This window comes from Etheostoma spectabile, unplaced genomic scaffold, assembly GCF_008692095.1.
Source record: "Etheostoma spectabile isolate EspeVRDwgs_2016 unplaced genomic scaffold, UIUC_Espe_1.0 scaffold00570148, whole genome shotgun sequence".
Classification (NCBI taxonomy): domain Eukaryota; kingdom Metazoa; phylum Chordata; class Actinopteri; order Perciformes; family Percidae; genus Etheostoma; species Etheostoma spectabile.
This window is the reverse complement of record NW_022605565.1, coordinates 22,986-39,517: the sequence shown is the minus strand read 5'-3', so window position 1 is coordinate 39,517 and position 16,532 is coordinate 22,986. Positions and strand designations below refer to the sequence as shown.

At 41.8% G+C, this 16,532-nt stretch overlaps 2 gene segments (V, D, J or C); both read left to right on the top strand.

Annotated features, from left to right (window-relative positions):
* Nucleotides 1-2,935: 2,935 nt before the first annotated feature.
* On the top strand, nt 2,936-12,870 carry LOC116685666 (T cell receptor alpha variable 18-like; the record flags this gene model as incomplete). The annotated part of the segment is given in 3 exon segments: nt 2,936-3,159; nt 3,250-3,490; nt 12,762-12,870. Coding segments are annotated over 3 exon segments (468 nt in total), but the record flags the coding sequence as incomplete, so codon positions are not given.
* Nucleotides 12,871-15,938: 3,068 nt separating this feature from the next.
* Nucleotides 15,939-16,521, top strand: LOC116685668 (T cell receptor alpha variable 3-like; the record flags this gene model as incomplete). The annotated part of the segment is given in 2 exon segments: nt 15,939-16,086; nt 16,208-16,521. Coding segments are annotated over 2 exon segments (354 nt in total), but the record flags the coding sequence as incomplete, so codon positions are not given.
* Nucleotides 16,522-16,532: the final 11 nt, after the last annotated feature.

Here is a 16,532-nt window from a genome sequence, read left to right as displayed (position 1 = left end):
GCCAGAGCGTTCAGTTATCAGGCTCCTCTCCTGTGGAACCAGGTTGCAGTCTGGGTCCAGGGACCAGAGCGTTCAGCTATCAGGCTCCTCTCCTGTGGAACCAGGTTCCAGTTTTGGTTCAGGAGGTAGACACCGTCTCCATATTTAAGAGTAGGCTTAAGACTTTCCTTTTTGATAAAGCTTATCGTTAGGCCTGGCTCAGGAGAGTCCTGGACCATCCCTTAGTTACGCCGCTTTAGGCCTAGACTGCTGGGGGACTTCCCATGATGCACTGAGCACTTCTCTCCCCCTACTTCTCTTCATCTGTATACAACCTCATCCCATTAATGCATGTTACTAACTCAACTTCTTCCCTTTCCCAGAGTCTTGTTCTCTCTCGCCCCTCTCCTCTCTCCTCCTTTCTCTTCCTGCAGGTGTTTCTGGCTCTGGAGTTATGGTTGGAGTCACCTGCTGCCTCCATGTTCCTGTTTCACACCCTCGGCTATAATTCTCTCTCTATCTCTCTTTCTCTCACCCCCAACCATTCGAGACGGGTATGGCTGCAGCCTGGAGCATCCCATCTCGTCCGTCCCGTCTCATCCGGTCCCGTCTCATACGGAGGTGTGTCCAACGGTAAAACCAGAGGGTCAAAATTACGATATCGCGAATAATTTTCCAGATGGAGTCACGGGTAAATTCGTGACCACATTTGTTGCAATCAATTTGAAAAACGTTAAAAAACTGTTAAAGTAACCATTTTGCCATACATAGTTTGCTCATTTCTGAATGTTATGCTTGTGTTGTTCCATATTAACGTGGCTACATCTGATGAAACCTGCATCAGCGACGCAGCCGATTCTGCGACTAACGGCAGGATCTCCTGAGGAGGGATAACAATCCACGATCTGCACACACAACAACAAGACTACGAAAATAAACATGTTACACTCTTTCCAAGACTTTTTAATTGTATATTCTATATTGTTTTCACACTTCACTGGGACATTGCTGCAAATAACTGCTTATCAGCATGGCGAGAGCATTCGACTGTAGCTCTAGGCTACAGTCGCTGCCTCGGCTGTCGGCTCTCTGGGACCCGGGGCAGAATGCGGTCGGCTCTCTGGGACCCGGGGCAGAATGCTGTCGGGTCTCTGGGACCCGGGGCAGAATGCGGTCGGCTCTCTGGGACCCGGGGCAGAATGCTGTCGGGTCTCTGGGACCCGGGGCAGAATGCGGTCGGGTCTCTGGGACCCGGGGCAGAATGCGGTTGTAGTTTTCTACTACCGCGGCATCGGCCTTCGGGTCTCTGGGACCCGTCCTGTATTCGACTGCGTATCTCTGCTGCCCCGGTCTTGGGCCAGGATGCGATTGTATTTTTCTTCCACAGCGGTTCTATCGTATTTTGTGTTGTATTGTATGAAAGGGGGAAAGAAATTAAAACCAAACCTAACTTAAATCAAAGTTGCAGCTATAGAAGGATTTTTTTAGTTTGCCTATCATCTGCATTTTTTTTATAGACGAACACGTATTTTAAGTGTTTTTATTCATCAGTATGATAGTCTGCATTTATCTTATGTACATGTTCAGTTTTAAATTGCCGTTACCTAAACAGTAACGGCAATCATGCATATGAATAAAATACTTTCAATATTTTTTTGTTTTTTAATTTAACAGTAACGGCAATCACACAAATTAATAAAATAATTTAAATATTTAGTGTTTTCTTTTCTTTTTCAAGTACCCAGATAGCTCAGTGTGTAGAGCGGGTGCCCATAATTAGATGTTAGCTCCTCGATGCAGCGGTCTCTAGTTCGAGTCCGACCTGCAACCCTGTACTGCAAGTCTCTCTAGAGCTCTCTTGGTGTTTTTTTTTTAACTAAACGTTAAAACCAAATATTAAAAGTATTTTATTCATTAGCATGATAGTTGACGCAGGTTTATTTTATTCCAGACGATAGTCTGCATTTATCTTGTCAACAGAACCATCCATCTGGAAAATTATTCGCGATTTCGCATTTTTGACCCTCTGGATTTACCGTTGGACACACCTCCGTATGAGACGGGACCGGATGAGACGGGACGGACAAGATGGGATGCTGCAGGCTGCAGCCATATACTCTTGAACCATTCGAGGCAGATGCCCCCCTACCCTGAGCCATGGTTCTGCTCCAGGTTTCTGTCTCTTAAAGGAAGTGTTTCCTTGCCTTTGAGGAATAGTGCTTGCTCTTAATGAACTGTTGGGTTTCTGTAAATAAGATCATAGAGTACGGTCTAGACCTGCTCGTTATGGAAAGCGCAATGAGATAACTTGCTGTGATTTGGTGCTATATAAATAAAACTGAATTGAATTGCATGTACTGTATCTTTGTGTGTATGGCAATGTCCTCTTTTTATATGAGCTACCCAGGGAGCAAAAAGTAATTTCAGCCCCAGGTGACAATAAATATGGATTGTATCTTTGAGTTTGACATCTCACAGCTGCAGAGGACCAAAAGATTATAAACTGTTGATTAGCAGTTAAAAGAACTTGAATAACCCCCTAGCAAAGGTAAACCTCTACCAACCTCAAGATGCAGTTTACATCCTGTCTGTCCAAACTCATGAAATATATGTAGTGAAGTCTTTAAATAATTTAAAGTGTATAATTAGTTGTAGATATTGGCCAAACATAGATGCTTCACACACATATTCAATATAGCAACACAAATCTATACATTTACCTCAGTTTAAAGACTAGTATCACCAGTTCAGTACATAACACAGTGTCTCCCCCTCTGGATCTCATTCATGGCGTTGGATATTAGCCATTAAAGAATTCTAAGATACCAATTTGGTAGCAGAGTTCTGACAGTTACCTCAACTATATGTTGAAGACCAAATTGGAAACAACTCACTAGAATGTTTTCAATGATGACTACTTACAAGACATGTTACACTGAGAAAGGAGAGAGGACCAACATGTGTGTGGTGTAAAGTTGTCAGCAGGGGGAATAACCCAGGGCTGTGAATGAGCCCTGTCACTGTGATCAGGTTCCTCCTTCTAATCCACCAACTTAGTGTTGATGAAGACTAAACAGAGAGATCCCAGCCTTCTTTCTACTTGCTGTAGCTCAGAGTTACTCCACACTGCAGATATGACGCCTCTGTTCATCTCAGTGCTGCTGGCTGCTATGAGCCTTGGTATGAACACAACTCTCTTTCTTTGATATCAATCCAACATTGATAGGATTCTTTAACAGCACACTGATTCTGTTTGTTGCTGTTTTACAGAATGCAGAGCACAACAAGACAACGTGCTGCAACCAACAGGAGATGTGACTGCTACTGAAGGAGAGGCAGTAACACTTGGCTGTCAATATAGCAGCAGTTCATCTAATGATTATCTCTTCTGGTACAAACAGGATGGAAACAACAGCCCCAAATTCATTGTGATGCGCGTTCAAGGGGATGAAGGGAACACACCGGACGAGTTCAGGGACAGATTTTCATCTACACTCAATTCCAAGTTAAAGTCAGTTCCTCTGAAGATCTCCTCAGCTAAGCTGTCTGACTCTGCTGTGTACTACTGTGCTCTGAGGCCACAGTGACAGGAAACACCAAAACTCTGTACAAAAACCTTTGGAGCAAAGACAACACAATACTCCACACGTCCACCAGAGGGAGACACACTCTGTTAACCTTCATTTGATGTAGTCTGGAATCACTTTACCTTAGAAGTGTAACTGAGAGAGGAAACTACAGAGCTACGAGGAGACGGGGAGAGACTCAGGGAGGAGCTGAGCTGTTACTGAACTATAGAAGAGAGAGGAACTTCTAGATTCAACAGAGATCAATACACACACCATCAACATTACCTTTATTCAACATGCTGCCACTGCAGCATTGGGGGTTTTCGCTGATGTTTCTCTCCATCCTCACAGGTATGTTACATTATGCAGCATGAACAAGTTTGATTCTAATAACATCTGATTGTGAATATTGTTTTGATTTATTCTACCACATGAAATATCCGTTATCTCTTCCTTTAGGAGTCAGCTGTGAAGAACTCACTCCAGTAGAGAAAGAAGAGAACAGTTTAGAAGACAGCTCTGTTACTCTGTCCTACAGATACTCCAGACAAGCAACTGGTAGTGATTATTTCTTCTGGTATCAACAATATCCAGGAAAACCTCCAGAGTTCATCCTGTACATTTCAGGGCTTGGTTTTACGAGACCAGGAGAGTCTCTACAATCAGACTCTAGGTTCTCTACTAAACTGTCTGAAGAAAAGCATGGTGTGGATCTCCAGATCTCCTCTGCTGCAGGGCCAGACTCTGCTGTGTACTACTGTGCTGTGAGGCCCACAGTGACAGCAAACCCACAGTCTCTGTACAAAAACACAAGCTGACACACTGCCAAGCTGCTTGGAAGCCTTTTTTCTACCCTGTTGTAGTGAACCTTGTAGCTCCACTAGAGGGCGACATTATCAAGTAGGAGGTGCACTACTTGTGCACTGTGTTCAACCATTCAGTCAATAAGAAGTGGAGCTGTGAAGAGAATAATTCTCAGACTGGATGTTGAACATCAGCTAGTTTCTCCTGTTGATTTAAACCTGTTGTAGAGATGGAACATTGGCTGGGGATTATCTTGCTGCTCTTTTCTTTGGTAAGATACAAAGAACAACATGGTTTATTATTTTCTAAAGATTTATAAACTGCAGTTCAGAGCAGAAATCTCTCAACAGTTGAGCTGTTCCTGTCCAGAGTAACAATGTACAGTTGACATTTTCCTCTGTCTTCTCCTCTCAGCCTCATGAACAATGTTAGTCTAATGGCTTCATTTTCTCTACTTTTTCAGGATTAATAGCTGGAGACAACAATCTCTCCTGTAGAAGATGAAGTCAGTAAACGAGAAGGAGAACCTGTCACACTCAGATGTGACTATGAGACAACGTCTAATAGTCCTGAACTCCACTGGTACAGACATCATTCAGACCTTCAGGCACCTCAGTTTATTCTTTGGAAAGGAGCAAGTAGTGGTAAATAATCCCAGATAAACAGAAATATGAATCCAAAACATCAGTGAAATCAACTGAACTGACCATAAGACCCTAACCCTGGCAGACACAGGCTCTACTACTGTGCTCTAGAAACACAGTGACAAAGTGTAGAAGAGCTGTACAAAAACCTGAACCCAGATTGGGACTACTCTTCAAAGAGGAGGGAAGTGGTATTCAAACCACAGCTTGATATCAGATGGATTCTGATTATTCCAGTTTTATCAGAGTCCCTGTGGTTCCAGCTGCTAGTGTACACTGTGGGAGGACTCACATGAGCAGCAAATCCACATCAATGACAAACCAACTGTAAGATGGTCAAACACAAGACACATGACAACAGATACATGAAACTGACTTAGCTACTAGCATGCAAGCTAGCAAAGTTCAAGTGCTAAGCATCTTTCACAGACATCAGTCTCCCAGTGCTTCACAATCAAATAATACAGCACCAAATTAAAAATCCAACATAATCTACAAAGCAAAAGAGAAAACCCTAGACAAAATAAGAAATAAAATCTACAGGTCACAGGTTTAAAATGCTACCTAAACGCCTGCGTGAACAGATGGTTTTTGGCTGCTCATTAAAAAAAAGACCACGGCGTCCAATGACTTTAAGCTTATTGGAGGAGCATTCCACAGCTAAGGAGCCACCGACCGAGAGGTACAGTCTCCTCCAGTTTAAAACCAGTCCAAGGTACACTCAAATGGCGTTTTTCCATTAAGGGTACCTGCTCGCCTCGACCGCGGTGCCCCGTCCTTCTTCCTCCATTGCAGATTAGAACTGCCTCATACGTGAGTCGGGCCGTGGCTGGTCGTCATAGCGACTGCCGTGACCTAACGCAACACACACAGAAGGGGTGTTTTTGATTCTCGGCGTGTTGCCACAGACAGAAAGCAAACTGAATTTAGTCCCCCCCTGTCTGTCCGTAGCAATGATGATGCAGTGATTAGTGTGATTCTCTCCGACCAATCAATGGTATCTCCTCAGCATATTTGTACCTCGACTGAGGTAGTACTACAAAAAATACCTGTTAGCAGGACTTTGAGACAGTGCAGCTGTTTGGGGCATTGGAGCAAGGAGGGGAGATGTCAATGGAAAAAGTGAAGACTGTGGAGTTCGCTCTTTAGTCAATCTCTTGACCTACTGCAGTGTACTGGCTCTGTGAACAAGTCAAAATATATTAAAAATGATTCCAGTGACTCTTGTCGTCTTTTGGTAATAATTTAAGTATGCTAAGGGTCTTGCAGCAGCATTCTGAACTGTTTGTCAACGGAGTACAGAAAATGGATTAAGCCATGTAAAAAGTGATTTGCAGCAGTCTAATCGTGACAAGATAAAGGTAGGTATGAGCATCTCCATTTCAGTTTTTGACACAACGGAGCAGAGATTTGCTATGTTTCTCAGGGGGAAGAAACATGATCGAATTAATGTCTTAATATAGGCATCAAAAGCTGTTGATTGGACGTAAATCACACTGAGATTTTGCAGACTAAATCTAGAAGATGAGGACCAGGCTCCCAGGATCTGCCTGATCGCTGATTGGAAGTTATCAGGGACACATAAAAAAACCCTAAAAAAACCCACTTCTGTTTCGTCTGCATTTAACTGCAAGCAATTGTTTTATAATCAACTCAACTAGTAAAACTGTAAGACTTTTGCATCTGGCATGCGTAGTGCTGCTGGCAGGTGACGTGGAGACCAACCCTGGCCCACATCTTTTGAATAATGGCTTTCAGGCTAGTTTAGCCTCGCAAAAGGCTCAATTGGTCCATTCTCACTGGCTAACGCAGCCGCAGCCACGGCCAGGGCCGATGTGGCCAGTGGACGTGACCATCCATCAATTATGGTCATTCCCCACATGGCCCTGTGCTCCTATGCCCATCATCAGTTCGTTAATTCCTACCATAAACGCTGCATTTCCAGTGGCAGGAGTGCTGCCATTAATGGCTTATCCTATTCAGCTGTCATGGCGAGCTGAAGCGTTCTGTCCTGCAGTGCTGCTGGCCCCCGGCCCAGTGCTGCTGGGCCGGGGGCCGGCGTCACGGAGCCGGGGTTGCAGGAGCTGCCCGTCTGTAATAGCTGCTGGAGCAGAGGCATTAAACCGGTCCACTACGGCCTGGATGCCGGGTCAAGAGCTTGCTTTACGACGGCGGGAGCTTGGGGGACGCTTGTCTCCACCGCCCCTGACCGATGCAGCAGTGGCGAAGCTGCGCCTAGCTGCCATTGGTGGGTTAGAGATACTGCCCAGCGCGTCAGAGCCAGTGCTGTGCCGGGGGTCAGCGACGCCGCGGCGAGGGACCGAGGGCTGCCTGCTGTCACCCGATGCAGTTTCCATCTCTGTGCTGCTGCCCTTGATCCACGCCAGCGGTGGGGGAACGCCTTGCTCAGCCAATATCAACTCGACTGCTGACCCCCCAGTTGGTATGAGCCTGGAGCCAACGTTGCAGTGGGAGGCCATCACCACAACACCCGGAACAAAAGGACAGATTCTACACAAGGGCGGACGTAAGACTCGTAACCCAGTACTCAGAAAACATAAACGACTCAAATTTTTTAGGACACTTAATGAGGCTAGGACTGTTTGGGACCCGGTGTTTTAAAAAGGGGGGCTGTTTGGGGGTCATTTAAATGTACGCAGCTTGGTGCCAAAGCGTGAACAGATTGAACATTTGTTATGTAATTCTAATGTTGATTTTATGGGTTTATCTGAACAGGCTCACCAGCTCCTCACCTGAAGCTGCTGTGTCACTACCAGATACCAAACTTTTAGGAAGGATAGGGGTCAAGGAGGGGGGGGGGGGTTCTCATGTATGTAAGAATAACTTGAAAAGCAATCTGATCAAATGGCCCTGTAACATCACACTGGAATGCGTTGGTGTAAATATCTCCCTTTCGAGAGAAATGTCTCTGACAGCTATCTGTATCTATCGCCCACCTACTGCTAAACTGGACTTCTATGACCAGCTTAAATCACTCCTTACAGTATGTATCATAAAAAGAAATCCTCCTTTTTGGAGATTTTAATGTTAATTGGGATAACAAATCAGACATAAAAAATCTCAAGCTTATAACAGATTATTTTAACCTCACTCAGATGATAGAACAACCCACCAGAATCACACACCACACTCACTCTAGAATTGACATAGTTTTTACCAACAAACCAGAAAGGATTATAAAAACCCACAACCTTTTAACAGGTCTCTCAGACCATAATGTAATCTTTTTTTCTAGAAAGGTAAAACGCTCAGAAAATCCATATCATATTTCAACCAACCACACTAACAATACATCAATTCCAAAGAACCAACTACAAAATGTGGATAGAGCTTTGAAAGATATTGACTGGATAAGCTTTATGGAATGCGAGGATGTGGAAGCTGGCAGTGACTTATTTCTCTCGAAAGTTAAAGAGGTTATCCTCTCTTTCTCCAGGAGGGGGCGCCATGGGAGGAAGAAGTCCAACTCCCCCCCTGGCTTAACCCTGCCTGTTTAAAACTAATAAAGCAAAGGGATCAATTACTCCGAAAATCTATTAAATCTGGATATAATATAGACAGACTTAGTTTTACAAGAGCCAGAAATAAAGTGACGTCTGAATTACGCAAGGCTAAAGCTAACTTTTTCATCCAAATTATTAAAAATATGGCAGATCATAAATAAATTGACAGGGAAACAACCCAAGCAAGACATTAAAGGCTTAGAATTAAAAATTAACAATCTGCTGGTGAGAGACCCAGTTGTTCTGGCACAAGAGCTTAATTCCTTCTTTGTGAAATCAATAGAAGATTTGATTAAGCAGTTTCCATCTTCTGAGGGTTCTGATCATCAGGTTCCTACTCTACCTGACACTAATCATCCCAAATTTTATATCCAAGAGATTACAAAACCAGAAGTTATTGAAATCATTACGGCTCTGAACAATTCTAAAACCAAGGATATGTATGGACTTGACACTAGTTTTATAAAGTTACATAAAGAGGCTTTAGCGCCCCCACTCTTGCACTTGGTTAATTTATCTATAAAAACTTCAATTGTTCCTAAGGCGTGGAAATTGGCTTCAGTTATCCCAATATTTAAAGCTGGAGACAAATCTGACATGAACAATTATAGACCAATAAGCATTCTACCTGTAATTTCGAAAATTATTGAAAAATGGATTAGCAAACAAATTATTGAGTTCCTCAGCAATAGTATAACACCTTTACATCCAATGCAGTTTGGGTTTCGGCCGCACCACTCAACCGAGACTGCCCTGGCCATGTTTATGGAAACAATTAAATGTCAGCTAGATAAAAATGGATGTGTTGGTGCTGTATTTTTGGATCTGAAAAGAGCCTTTGATACCGTCAATCACAAACTTCTGCTATCTAAATTGTCATATTTTAATTTTTCTGTACAAACTATTAACTGGTTTCACTCATATTTGTCTCACAGAGAACAATGCACTATGGTGGGTGGGGTTTGTTCTCCTTATTTGGGTTGTTCAGTAGGAGTCCCCCAAGGCTCCATACTGGGGCCAATTTTATTTTCTTTATATATTAATGACCTACCCGAATACTGTTTACATGTTAATGTCCAGCTTTATGCCGATGATACTGTAATTTTTACTAAAGCAAAAGATCCTGTGGAGGCTGCACATGTTCTCACAGCAGCTCTTACACACATACAAACATGGCTCAATAAATCATGTCTTATTTTAAATGCAAAAAAAACTGTTTGTTTATACTTGTCAAAGCAATCTTCTACTGTTATGCCTGCTCAATAGGGGGTGATGTTGGGCACAGAAGAATTGGAAGTTGTTAATGAATGTAAATATTTAGGTGTGATTATAGACTCTAAACTCTCTTTTAAAAACCATGTTAAAATGATATCCAAAAGAATCAAATTCAATCTTCATAATTTTAAACAAATCAGAGGATCTCTATCGGACTCAGCTGCTCTGATGTTTCTGCATTCAATGATACTTTCACATGTGAACTATTGCATTACTAGCTGGTCTCTGTCGGGTACTACTACCCTAAAACCAGCTGGTCTCTGTCGGGTACTACTACCCTAAAACCAGTTGAGCTCCTGTACAAAAAGGCACTTAAGACTCTGGATAAAAAACCTTTCTCTTATCATCATTGCAATATCTTAGAGAAATATCACTTTTTGAGTTTTGATAGTTATTGTAAAGTTTCTTCACTATGCATAATTTATAAAGTACTTCATGGCCTGGCACCACCTCCATTGCTGGAGTTTATTAAATTCAGACACACTCGGATCACAAGAGCTGTTGTAAACGGGGACTGTGAGGTTCATTTTAGAAAAACCACATTCAGTCATAATGCTCTATCTATTAAAGGCAGTGCATTATGGGACACACTTCCTCCAGCTATAAGGGAGTGTCCTACTCTGGCCTCCTTTAAGAGCCAGGTGAAGCTGTGGCTTAGAGCTAACCAAACATGTATCCACCGCTAACTTGTGTTTGTTTTGTTTTGTTTTTTGTTTTTTTTTTACTAATGAATTGTCCTGTTTTTGTTTTTGTTTTTGTTTTTCTCCTCTTTTTTCTATTTGTTTCTTCTAGATTTTATATACTAAATGCTACTATCCTATGTCTTTTTACTGTAACTCTAACCTGCCTATTGGACTGCAGATGGAAATTAGCCCTTGGGCTACAATCTGGCACATTTACGTGTACTGTTGTGCAGGTTCATCAATGTGCATTGTCCTGAATTAATAAATAAATAAAATAAAATAAATTTCAACAAGTTTGTAATTGCATTTAAACTGTAATCATAGTTTAGTACAGTAAGTTTATTAAGCCTTTCAGGTTTAAATAAAAAATACAGCTGGATGTCATCTGCATAGAGATGATAAGATATGTTTCTGAAGCTATTTCAATTCAATTCAATTCAATTTTAATTATAGTATCAATTCATAACAAGAGTTATCTCTATTGATGATCTGTCCTAATGGAAAGTATCAAGAGAAACAAATGGGTCCCAGGACTGAGCCCCGAGAGACCCACAAGGCAATGCAGCAATGTCTGACATAAAGTCGCCTACAGAGACTTAGAAAATCCTATCCTTGAGATAAGAAAAAAACACTCCAATGCAGTCCCAGAAATGTCCAAGTCATTTAGCCTCTCGATGACAATATGGTGGTCCACACTATTCAATGTGGCGGTGAGGTCCAATAGCACCAAGACCTATCAATCTCCGGCATCTGAAGAGATCAAAACATCATTTGAGACCTTCAAGGGAGCCGTTTCCGTGGAAAACAGCTTACGGAAACCTGATTAAAATTAATCAATAACCCTGTGTATTTCAAGCATTTGAAAGTTTCTTTGACAACCTTTTTTAAATTTTGGAAAGAAGGGGAGTTTGGAACTAGGCTTGTAATTCTCTGGCTAGAAGGGGTCAAGGGTTGGTTTCTTTAACAAAGGACGAATCCTCTTCATACCCTTCAGGCCATTAGGCTCCAATGAGCTCCTTCCATTGTTCAACATGTTGATCTCCATCCCAAATAGAAACTCAACCAATACAACTTTGAAAAAAACTGGAGGTTTTGAATTCACGGCACGAAAACCCACAAAAATCAAATCAAATCTAATCAGTTCATCCTTTAGTTCAAGTGAATGTTTATTCCAAAGATGAAGAAAGTTTGGTCAGACATTACTGAGATATTGAGTTCATGAGAAGAAAGGGATGGACTGACGACCCCCCCCCCCCCACCCCCCAACAATCCTTTCAGTTGCTGCCATCAGGTCGACACTAGAGGTCTCTTTGCACAAAAAACACGTAAGGAATCCTTCATTCCCACTGCCATGAGCACATTGAACAGCCAAACATAGACGTTGTCCAACAGCTCCACTCAGACTTCTTCTTGCTCTGTTTTTGCATTTTGTACGTCTGCACAGTCAATGATTGTCTTACTGTTTCTATATGTACTGTATCTTTCATGTTCTTATAGGTATCTTATGTTATTTGAGCCTGCCCGGTCAAAGACAAATTTCTGTCACATGAGACAGAAAATAAAGTTTTTCTTGTCTTATTTACTTTCAATATTTTTATAAGAACTACCAAGCAGGTAGCAGGTTCACAGACATTTTATATGTTGGGGAATAAACAAGAAATAATCCACATGAACATTTTAAAGATCATTTCATAAAAGACAGTTACACTGAGAAAGAAGAGAGGACCAACATGTGTGTAGTGTAAAGTTGTCAGCAGGGGGAATAACCCAGGGCTGTGAATGAGCCCTGTCACTGTGATCAGGTTCCTCCTTCTAATCCACCAACTTAGTGTTGATGAAGACTAAACAGAGAGATCCCAGCCTTCTTTCTACTTGCTGTAGCTCAGAGTTACTCCACACTGCAGATATGACGCCTCTGTTCATCTCAGTGCTGCTGGCTGCTATGAGCCTTGGTATGAACACAACTCTGTTTCTTTGATATCAATCCAACATTGATATGATTCTTTAACAGCACACTGATTCTGTTTGTTGCTGTTTTACAGAATGCAGAGCACAACAAGACAACGTGCTGCAACCAACAGGAGATGTGACTGCTACTGAAGGAGAGGCAGTAACACTTGGCTGTCAATATAACAGCAGATCAACTAATAATAATCTCTTCTGGTACAAACAGGATGGAAACAACAGACCCAAATTCATTCTCAGTCGCTTTAAGATCGGAGAGGGGAAAACAGAGCACGAGTTCAGGGACAGATTTTCATCTACACTCAATTCCAAGATAAGATCAGTTCCTCTGGAGATCCAGAAGCTTCAGCTGTCTGACTCTGCTGTGTACTACTGTGCTCTGCAGCCCACAGTGACAGGAAACACCAAAACTCTGTACAAAAACCTTTGGAGCAAAGACAACACAATACTCCACAACGTCCACCAGAGGGAGACACACTCTGTTAACCTTCAATATGATGTAGTCTAGAATCACTTTACCTTAGAAGTGTAACTGAGAGAAGAGAAACTACAGAGCTACGAGGAGACGGAGAGACTCAGGGAGGAGCTGAGCTGTTACTGAACTATAGAAGAGAGAGGAACTTCTAGATTCAACAGAGATCAATACACACACCATCAACATTACCTTTATTCAACATGCTGCCACTGCAGCATTGGGGGTTTTCTCTGATGTTCCTTTCAATTATAGCAGGCAAGTAAAATTCTGCCCTTTTTATGTTTGATTGCAATGTTTAATAACTGTAATTAAATTCTTGAAAATGTAAAAACAACAGTTATCTTCTTTCGAAATATTTACATAAACTGCAGTTCAGAGCAGAAATCTCTGAACATTTTCCTCTTTCAATGGAATCATATCGTGATGAAATCATATATCGAGTTATTGTGATATATCATTACAGTGTCTGAATTGATGACAACATTTTTAGGGTTTTGAAGCCCCCCCCCCCCCCCGAATTTGATCCGGGCACCCCTAAAAAGGTTTGTGTTAACTTGTTGTGTGCTAAGGAGTTCTGCTATAAGAATATCACAGCATCATAAAACTAAACCCAGAGTCTAGATATCTACATCATACAGAAAAATGTCTGGTTATCCATAAATAAATACATAATTATCCAATTTAATTTGAAGTAGCACCTCACCTTTGTAGAAATGGCCCCGTGGCTCAGCATTAAAGTTTTCTAAGAAGTATTGGTGTCTTTCTAGTTACATAATTCATGGAGGTCCAAACTTATGTAAAAAAAAACAGTTATCCCAGTAGAATAACGTTTTGAAGAATCCCGTTAAAATGGTGCAAAGCTGTGATCGCAGAGTCGGCCCTGTCTAAAACTAAAACCTGCTTCTGATTCAGTAAGTCGTTATTCAGTGTGAGGAGTCAGTGGAGCTTTAAGACCTGAACATGGTGCTGGCAGCATGCAGCAACACACATGCTGACCTTTTGTGTGTTCAGCTCAGTGAATGACAGCGGCGAGTGTTAAACCATCCACGTTGTGTTTTGTCTTTCCAGTGCAAGTTCAGGAGGATGAAGGAGCGCCTGAGTGGTGTTGCTTTAAATTTTATACAAGAAAGGTGGCACTGCAGAAAATCATCTCCATCACCAAGAGTGACACTAGCTGTCCCAAAAAGGCATTTCTGTATGTCTGTGCTTCACTTTGACATTTGATTATGTCCCTTATTGGGCCAGTTTCGGTCTCAGTTTTTGACATTTCAAGGAAACATGGCAGAGACATTGTTGAAAATGTATTTTCCTTTCCTACAGGGTCACTACTGCCAAAGGATATGAGATCTGCGTGAGCCAGGATCGGCCCTGGGCACAGGAAGCTTTCCTTCAACAGACACAAAGACAGAACTCTTCTGGAATCTCTCATAAAGTCAGTAAAACAAAGGCCGGTATAACAGCTGGAGACAAAATCTCTCCTGTAGAAGATGAAGTCAGTAAAACAAAGGCCGGTATAACAGCTGGAGACAAAATCTCTCCTGTAGAAGATGAAGTCAGTAAAGGAGAAGTAGAACCTGTCTCACTCAGATGTGACTATGAGACAACGTCTAATAATCCTGAACTCCACTGGTACAGACATCATTCAGACCTTCAGGCGCCTCAGTTCATTCTCTGGAAAGGAGCAAGAGAGGACCCAAGTGAATATATCCCAGATAAGCAGAAATATGAATCCAAAACTTCAGAGAAATCAACTGAACTGACCATAAAGACCCTAACCCTGGCAGACACAGGTCTCTACTACTGTGCTCTACAAACACAGTGATACAAAGTGTAGAAGAGGCTGTACAAAAACCTGAACACAGATATGAAATCACTGGTAGTTTATATTTCTTAACATCATAGTTAAGAGACAAAATCAGTACAATCACACTTTAAAAGCTAAAGGATCTACCAACTTAGGACAGGGTCCGTACACCTTTTCCAAAGTCAAATTTAGGCACTTTCCAGGTCCATTTTAAAGCTTTTTCCAGCACCTTACACCACTGTAAAATACAGAAAAATACATAGTCAAAATTATTATTGAGTTTTGTTGTCACATTAAAAGACATAATGTTGTAAACGGCTCAAATTGTGTTTTGTAATCGCAGAAGGACGAGATATTTAAACAAAACCAGTTTTATTTTCAAAATGTATCACTGTCTGAGTAGACTTTGGTTGCTATCTAACCTTTGAAGAGAAATATTTGACAGGCCTTTGTTATGGAACACATTCTTGTATATAAAAGTTTCAACTCTGAGACACAGAAAAATAACCTGGAGTTCCATTTTAACCCAGAAGACTCTGACCCTGGAAAAAAGCCTAAATCAATTAAAAAAATGTATTTCATTGCCAAGACATATACATGTATCTGCTGGAACAGAGCAGAGTTAATATTATATAAGGCCATCCTCAACATAACAGTGGGCTACTAGCTATGAAGTTAGTGATGTTCACTCAGCGGTTTGTTGTTAAACTGTGTAAAGAGAGCGGTGCCGTTAAATCACCGGTTTCAGGTACGTAAGGTACCGTCTGGATGGTTACCAAGGTAACGGTAGGTAGCTGACATTAGCTGATAAATCTAGAAGAAACACTGCAATACTAACATTACATTATCACACCAAGCAAACCGGAATAACAATTTCATGTGCCCTGGGCAACAAGACTAAAGACCACCCCCCCCGCGCCCCAAAGCAACAAACACAAAGTTGCCATCATCAAGAGCATTTAGCCTTTACCTCCATGATAACCAATCAGGCTTCTGCATGGCTCAGTGGAGATGGATGTATTTACAATCAGCTACACACTGATAAAGAGCATTCAAGAGACAAAACAGATGCTCAAACGTTTAAGAAACAACATCAGAAACATCCACTAATATTAGATTCTCTGGCCCCGCCCACTGACCTTTAACTCAACCAATGAGATGATTTGTGTCTCCAGAGCAGAAATGTCTGAGGAAGTAAACGCCCAATCAGCTTGACGTTGAGAAGAAGGGCTGCCCATCAGAGAGGCTGTTTAGTTGTTCATTCTACTGCAGTGGAGGAACATTGCTCATCTGCTGTCTGTTTGGCTTTAACAACTCCAAAGACATGTTGCTTTACCTCTTTTTACTCTTCTCTCCCTTTATAGGTGAGTGTTAGAACAGAGATCACAGTCTCATCTAAGCTGCTGTATTAACCACATATTTCACAACTAGAGGTTCATCTGTGGAAGGTAATGATAACTGACGTGAATAATACTAATTTTGCAGCCCTGGGTTCCATGAACAGCATAAAGCCAGAAAGTAGTGAAGACCATGTTGCAGAGGGCAGAAACATCAACCTGACCTGTACATATGAGGGAGCTATCTACAGTATCCAGTGGTACCGACAATACCAGAGATCCAGACCAGAGTTCCTGCTCTCCATCACAGAGGGAGGATCAATTCATCCAACTGGTTCTGATTTCTCAGCTCACATTAACAAGACAAGGAAACGTGTTGATCTGGAGATCATCTCAGCTAAAGTCACAGACTCTGCTGTGTACTACTGTGCTCTGAGGCCCACAGTGACAGGAAACACCAAAACTCTGTACAA